Below are 7,514 nucleotides of genomic sequence, written 5' to 3' on the forward strand. Positions count from 1 at the left end.
CAACTGTATATAAAAAATGAGTTTCAAGGACTTCCCTGGCGGTCCAGTGCTTAAGACTCCGTGCTTCCACTGCAGGGGGCACGGGTTTGATCCCTGGTCCGGGAACTAAGATCCCACGCTCCCCGCAAGCACAGCCCAACACAAAACAAAACGAGTTACATTACACCCTGCAAAACCTGGTCCTAAAACTTTGCCTAGGATTATATACCCACACTCATTACTTCTCATGTCCTGTATCTGGGAATTCAGACCAACTTATCAGTTCAAAATAACTTAGTCATCTCTGCCATTTGTTCAAAGAAAGGGCTTTATCTTGTTTAGTAAAGTGGTAAGCCACTGATGTTACCTATTCAATGATAGAGAGGTGAAAAGTCACTGGTAAAACGTCAAACATACACCACGCCACACTGAGTTACCATATCTAAAAAGCCCAAGGGGGAAAATAATTGTGCCTCTTCCTTTCAGATACACTGTAAAGAAAAAAAAACCTAGGTTCCCATTTAGTAAGCAGAGTACCCCACATCTAAGTGAATAAACAAGTATACCACACAAACTCTCCCTAGAAGAGTTTCCGTTAAAAAGATCAGCTTCACAATTTTATGGCCTGAGTCCTACAGTCTTGAACACGGGGTAGCTTTCATGCCAAGAACTTTTAACCCTCCACATATGGAGGGGTTCCCACTACCCAATCCCTACACTTTGGGGAAGCCCAATCTTTCCACGGTTTCTAATTCTGCATTCCTCAAAATCCCTGAAAGGTTAGGTCAGATGAGTGTGGAGTGGTTTGGGGGTTCTGGAACTAGACTTCCTGGGTTCTAATACCAGGAATTATAGATATACTACATATAATAGTTAAGGATTCATATAATAGTTAAGGATTCAGTGACTATACAGACAAGGGACTTAATAGTGGCTACTATTTGTTATTCACTGTTATGCTTACAAGTATTTATCTAGACTAGCACTCAAATGAGTCTATGAAATTCCTAGAAAAACAACAAAACCAATTCCTATAGGTATAGGGCTCTAACACTTAATAGAGATGGATGCAGAACCTTAGGCGGTTTTCACTACCCAACTGTTTTCCCTTTAACAGACTGTTACATCCATGTCTCAGGACAAGAAAAAGCATATGAAAAGTCCCTTAAAGCATTCATGTGCAGTGATTTTGAAAAAGTTTTTTACGTGATGATCTCCGACCATCAAAATTATATTACAACCTTTAAGTTAGGCATGAAACATTAAATTTTACCATCTTGCTTCCCAAATTGTCCTTCTCTTGGCTATGAAAGGCCTAAATAATGTGACGCCAAATAAAATTGGGTGGTTAAAGGACAGGAGGATCACACACAAGGGAAACCGTCGTAACAACTGTTAGTCATCACTGTTTTGAACAGTTCACACTTCTTTGCCCATCTTCTGACTAGCCAAGAAATGTCAACAGTACTAATTTAAAAAAAAAAAAATGCTCACCATACCTCACTACTACAGCCTTCTCTACCAGGGATTTTAAATGTGTCAAATGTGCATGGGGAAGGAGGAGGATGTAGCCATACTTCCTTCAAACAAATAGACAAAAGCAGTTTTATAATCTTTTATTATCAATAACAAACAGCTGCTTTAATGTCTTTGCCAGGCAGCTGTTAAAGGGTGAGTGGACGGACACCCTTGACCCTAACAAGGAAAACTCAAATTAAGCCTTTACGTACAAGCAAATTTAGAGCTCTTTTAAGTGTCCAAAGCTATTAATTAGTTTAAGTGAGGCATTAAACTAATTCTGTATTAACATATTTGAATAACCAGGAACTAAAACGTTCAAATTTTTTCTAGTACAAAAAAATTAAATTTGCTTTAGTTATAAAAGAGCTCTGTCAATATACACAAACTATATACTTCAGACATTCACAAAAATGTGAGCAGAAGGCTTATCAAAAACATTTAATACAATTAGTTTTCAACAACCCCTGGTGGTCCACATCTACAAAGATACCCAACCCAACCCAACCCAACCTCCCTCCAAATCCCACCCCCACAGAAAAGCACATACTTACCAGAATTTTTAGCAAGTATGGTTTGGGAATTTTAAAAAAAAAAAAAAAAAAAAAAAAAAAAAAAAAAAAAAAAAAAAAAAGGCCCCCAGGGCAAGTTATTTACAGTTTAATTGCCACTGTCAACGGATCTGGACCTTGACCGGGACCTGGACCTGGACCTGGACCTCTGGCGATCCACAGATGCTGGAGACTTAGATCTACTTGAAGAACCACGTTTCTGGCTCTTCTCAGGCACAGGAGACCTACTAACAGAACGGGACTTGCTCCGGCTCCGGCTCCGGCTCCTGGACCGGCTGTAAGACTTGCGACTCCGGGAACGAGATCGGCTACGAGACCTGGAGGAACTCCTGGTCCGGGAACGAGACCTGCTTCGTGACCTACTAGGAAAGAAAAAAAAAAAAAAAAAAACAGAAAACAAAAACCAAAAGACACTAAGTAGCAGGCCCTACAAATCCATTCAATAAAACTTCGACCTAAAAATTTACGTCCCTGGTGGCACAGTGATTAAGAATACGCCTGCTGGGCTTCCCTGGTGGCGCAGTGGTTGAGAGTCCACCTGCCAATGCAGGGGACACGGGTTCGTGCCCCAGTCCGGGAAGATCCCACATGCCACAGAGCAGCTAGGCCCGTGAGCCATGGCTGCTGAGCCTGCGCGTCCCAAGCCTGTGCTCCGCAACGGGAGAGGTCACAACAGTGGGAGGCCCACGTACCACAAAAATAAAAAATAATAATAATTTTAAAAAAAATAAGAATCCGCCTGCCAATGCAAGGGAAACAGGTTTGATCCCTGGTCCAGGAGAACCCACACGCTGCGGAGCAACTAAGCCCATGGTGCCACAACTACTAAGCCTGCACTCCAGAGCCCGCAAGCCACAACTAGTGAGCCCGGGTGCTGCAACTACTGACGCCCAAGCACCTAGAGCCCATGCTCCGCAATAGAAGGCACCGCAATGCGAAGCCCACGCACCTCAATGAAGAGTAGCCCCTGCTCACCGCGACTATGAAACCCTGAGCGCTGCAATGAAGACCCAACGCAGCCAAAATAAAATAAATAAATTTATACTAAAAAACAATTTAAAGAGATACCTGTGCCTTTTGCTGCCTTCAATTAATTTGATTTTTCTCCCATTTATTTCTTTTCCAGAAAGTTTTTCAATAGCATTCTTTAAGTCACCATAAGAGGCAAACTCAACTACCCTACAAAGAAAAAAATGTCATTTGTAAAGTTACATACTTCTTGTAGTCTCACAAACTATGTTATCAGTCTAGTTTAAGTACCTTTTTAATGTTCATTTTGCTATTGCTATATTGAGTCATCTCTTTACAGATAAAACAGCATGAGAGCAAGACTTTGTAACCTCCAAACCGTTGACATTTTAAGCTAGATGATTCTTTGGGGGTGAGGAGCTTTCCTGTGCATTATAGGATGATTACTAACATGCCAGACCTCTTCTCACAAGATGCCAGCAGCACCCTCAATCATGACAACCAAAAGATCTCCAAAACTGCCACATGTACCCTGAGGAGCACACTCAACCTTGACTGAGAACTGCTACATTCCAGCATGTTCAAATTTTAAGAGCTCAAACATTCAGAGTAAAACTTTCAGAATATTTTTAAAGGCTCTCATACTCCAGTACATACTCACCCTTCATTTAATTTAGGTCGATGTGCGTCCGCAAAGGTTACCTCCCCAGCTTGTCTCATGAAATCTTTGAGATCCTTAACACAAGACCATTGTGTTAAGCAGAGAAAAGGCAACATGACACACAAACAACCACATTGTATAAAAACAAGACTACTGAAAGAGAAGATGTTAGATAAAGTACAAACATGGTATTTACCACACTTGTATTCTATCAGAATTTAAAAATAATATATGTCAGGGCACGAAATAAGCAAATAGCATATTGCTTTTAAGCAAAATGCCAGAAAATTCAGAATTTAACATTAAAGTAGTATTAGTCTATACTGAGCTCAATACAAAAGGAAAAAAACAAAACAAAAAACAAAAACAAAACAAAAAGAAACAATACATATTTTTAAAGTAAAGACTAAAGTAGAAATTTTATATTTAAAAACAGAACATTTACAAGACACCAGTTATCTTGTGCCCCATATGTCATTAAAAAAGTTTACTTTACCTTTATTATTATTTCCCTAGGCTAGTCAAGCAGCAAACCATTAATCGGTCGGAGAAACCTTCATGACATATGCCCGACTGGCTCTTCGCCACCCACTTGAAGGACACTACCCAATCGATGGAAGCCTTTAATCGCACAGCCCTCCCTATTAGCAGACTACTGGCGGATGCAGACATGTTCTACTCTTGTGTAGTTACCAAGGACCACTTTACTGCGACCAGGATTCCAACGACCACCTAATTTCGTATCTTTCAACTCTTTTCGACCAGGACCTCTTATTCGGAAGCGTTACAGGAAGACAGCTCTCAACTTAGGGATCAGATCACGTTATCAACGCTCTGGGATCGCTGCAACCTGGCACTTCAAGGAAGTGCACCGATTACGTCTAGACCGGCAAACACAGATCTAGAGGTGGCCAATTGATCACTGTAGGAGCTGACTGGCAAAGTCAACCAGGCCCAAGCAAGAGTGACCAAGACAACGATTAGGATAACCCACAGGCACTCCTCGTCATAAGGCCAACGACACAGATAGGCTGGCAAATAAAGGGTTTAATATTTGGTTAAAATTGATTTTAAAAAACAAGAAAATATATCCTCAAAACATTTACATTTGATCACTAATATTAAAGTTTGAAATATCCCCCAATTACATTTAATTAAAAATTTTAAAATTACAATTAAGTCCATTAATTTAAAAATAAAACTACTTTTAATAAAACATTAATTAAAACATTAAGCTACCCACTAATATTTAAAAAGCCACATTAAAATATCTCAAAACTGTATTTCAACAAACCTGCCAGCTGACTCTTGAAGATAAATTCTCAACTATAAGCCGATTTTCTGTTCTTACAGGTGGAGCATTTCTGAGGAAGAAAATGAGCTCTCACAATGGAAGAAATGAAGCAACGTGCACTTATTGTGTTCAGTTGTGGGCAAGTTCAAGCAATCAGATATGACAAGTCAGTCAAATGACTTCCGCCAACAGTTTCTGCATTATTTTATGACTCACACACTTACAGGAACAGTGGACACAACAGAACTGATTATACATAAACAGTAATATCGCTTATTGCTAATGCTTTTTAAACATTAAAGACTCCTCCTGCAGTAACGCTTGTTCAAAGCAGCCATCCACCATCCATCACATACCGTCTATCATTTCGAGGTCTGCGACTACTAAAACGGTCTGAGTAGCGTCCTCTACCTCTTCCGCCTCGAGATCGAGCCCTAGCATGTTCAATTGTAACCCTACAGGAAGGGAAGAAACATCTTCATTATCCACTTAAGCTACATAAGAGACCTATTTAGAAGTAAATACCCAGCTGACCTAGTCTGCTCTATTTCTGCAGTGCTAACTAGTGATAAAACTAAAAACGAGATCCTCACCTTTCACTGCAGAGTTCTTTTCCATCAAGTTCATATACGGCATCATCTGCATCCCTGGGATCCTCAAATTCCTAAAATACAAACATGAAAAAACCCAAATGCTTCACACGCCTTTAAAAGTGTATTCTACAACCCATTAAAACCAGTAAATACCTGTGAAAGCCTAAGAAGAGTATCTTAATGACAACAGCATACAGCTCAGCCTCATCAAAAAGCAACCAGCAGTGATTTCTCTCAGCCAGTAGTGAGGCTCTTTTATCCCTTACGAAAATTCACTGCCTTAAGGATGCAAAGCATTTCCTAAAGATACTCTACCTGGACTCAATAAAATCAAAGGCACTGCTTACCACAATCTTTACTCACTTAACAACAGATAAGTCAACCAGTTCTAAATACTCACCACAAAACCAAAGCCTCTTTTCAGATCAATATCTCGTATTCGTCCATACCCCTTGAAGAATCTTTCCACGTCTTTCTCCCGGGCCGCTGGATTTAGCCTCCCGATGAATACTCGACAGCCACTCATGTCCGGCTAGTACTTCCTGTCAGGTAATAATTCAATTGAGATAATACCGGTGAAATGTCAGAAGAATGTCTGGTCAAGGAAATCAAAAACATAAACGGCATAAAATAAAATGTTTACCCGGTGATGTTATAAACAAGACTGCCAAGAGTGCCTCTTAACTAGGCCAGGTCCCTTGCAGACAAAATTAAAACTCGGCTCCCAACACGATCCTTCCCTGGGCCCAGACCGCAGCAACCGCAACGCCCACTGCCGCCTCTGGAACTGCGCAGCCGCACTCTCTCCCCGGCTCTTCTGGCCCCCTCCCGTCTGCCGCAGTCAGGAAAGGCCGAGAAGTGCGGGCGGAGCCGACCCCCCCTCCGCAAGGCCAGCCCAATGGCGACGGGCCGCGCGCGCGTCGCCGCCTCTCAGGAGAGTCACAGCGGGTGGAAGCCGGAATCTCGCGACGCCACCGCCTAGCCTGCGCAGACGTCAGCGGGCGGCCGCAGAGCAGTCACAAAATGGCGGCCTCGGAGCCGGCGGTGGGGACAGCCGCGCGTGCCAAACTCCCTGTCCCCTCCCCCTCTCCCGACCCCACCGCTCCGGGTCACTGTACCCGCCCTGGGACAGCCCCGACCACACCCCGAGCAAAGGTCTCAGCCCACTACTCGCCGGGTTCGGAGAGTAAGGAGGCTGGGAGGGGCACACGACCCCTCTGTAAAAACGACCGTGACCAGGACCGCCCTTCCCCCGTCAGGTCCCCTCAAACAATACCCAAAGGGAGACGTGCCCCAGCGCCCACCTCGAATAAACTGCGCTCATTGGACGCCGTCCTCCGCACAGAGAGCAGCCCCGACCACTCGCGATCTGAGCGGCCATGAAGAAGCCTCGATCCGAGAAGCCTTTCCCTCAAAGTGAGCCACTCACCTACCGGACAGGATCTTTGGCAGCTGAGACCCAGAGAGGTCCGTAGTCTGCAACGGAGCCAGCAGCCTCCCCGCAGACCAGGACTCAACTCGTCTATGTCTCTCCACAACTGACGCACTTAGCTGCTCTGGCGTCCCACAAAATGGAGGGCGCGTCCCTGCGTCACTTCCGGCACCGCCCCATTGGGTCGGGGACAGAGGTGCCGGGGGGCCGGGCCTCTTTATGGTGACAGCCTAAGAGACCCGCACTCGCGGTGGGCGGGGCCGAGGGGAGGGACCTGGCATGGGCGTGGCCGTCAGGTTCTCGGCGCCGGAGGGGCACGGTGGAAGACGGGCAGGTTCCCTTTAGGCCGTGAAGTTCAGTTCGTAATTATCTTCCCATAAAAATACCCTAAGGCAAATGACACCTTTTGTTTGTTTGTTTGTTTTCGCCGTGCTGCGGTATGCAGGATCTTAGTTCCCCGACCAGGGATCATACCTGTGCTCCCTGCAGTGGAAAC

At 44.1% G+C, this 7,514-nt stretch overlaps 1 protein-coding gene across 8 annotated transcripts; it reads right to left on the reverse strand.

Moving 5' to 3' along the window:
• Window positions 1–1,580: 1,580 nt before the first annotated feature.
• SRSF5 (serine and arginine rich splicing factor 5) lies at window positions 1,581–7,167 on the reverse strand. 8 transcript variants are annotated; one of them, XM_067028292.1, is made up of 9 exons: window positions 7,016–7,164; window positions 6,230–6,283; window positions 5,987–6,128; window positions 5,587–5,657; window positions 5,350–5,448; window positions 4,994–5,063; window positions 3,700–3,773; window positions 3,138–3,248; window positions 1,581–2,428 (listed from the first exon to the last, which is right to left on the reverse strand). In XM_067028292.1, exons 3-9 carry the CDS (start codon window positions 6,110–6,112, stop codon window positions 2,158–2,160), a joined length of 822 nt encoding a protein of 273 aa, XP_066884393.1. In that variant the 5' UTR covers window positions 6,113–6,128; window positions 6,230–6,283; window positions 7,016–7,164; the 3' UTR covers window positions 1,581–2,157. The 8 variants fall into 8 exon arrangements, with proteins under 8 accessions (XP_066884393.1, XP_066884390.1, XP_066884391.1 ...); XM_067028289.1 differs by having other exon boundaries at window positions 1,581–2,431; window positions 6,891–7,162; XM_067028290.1 differs by having other exon boundaries at window positions 1,581–2,431; window positions 6,230–6,569; window positions 6,891–7,162.
• Between the last annotated feature and the right edge of the window lie 347 nt (window positions 7,168–7,514).

The sequence above is a fragment of the Kogia breviceps genome, chromosome 3 (assembly GCF_026419965.1).
Source record: "Kogia breviceps isolate mKogBre1 chromosome 3, mKogBre1 haplotype 1, whole genome shotgun sequence".
In the NCBI taxonomy this organism is placed as follows: domain Eukaryota; kingdom Metazoa; phylum Chordata; class Mammalia; order Artiodactyla; family Physeteridae; genus Kogia; species Kogia breviceps.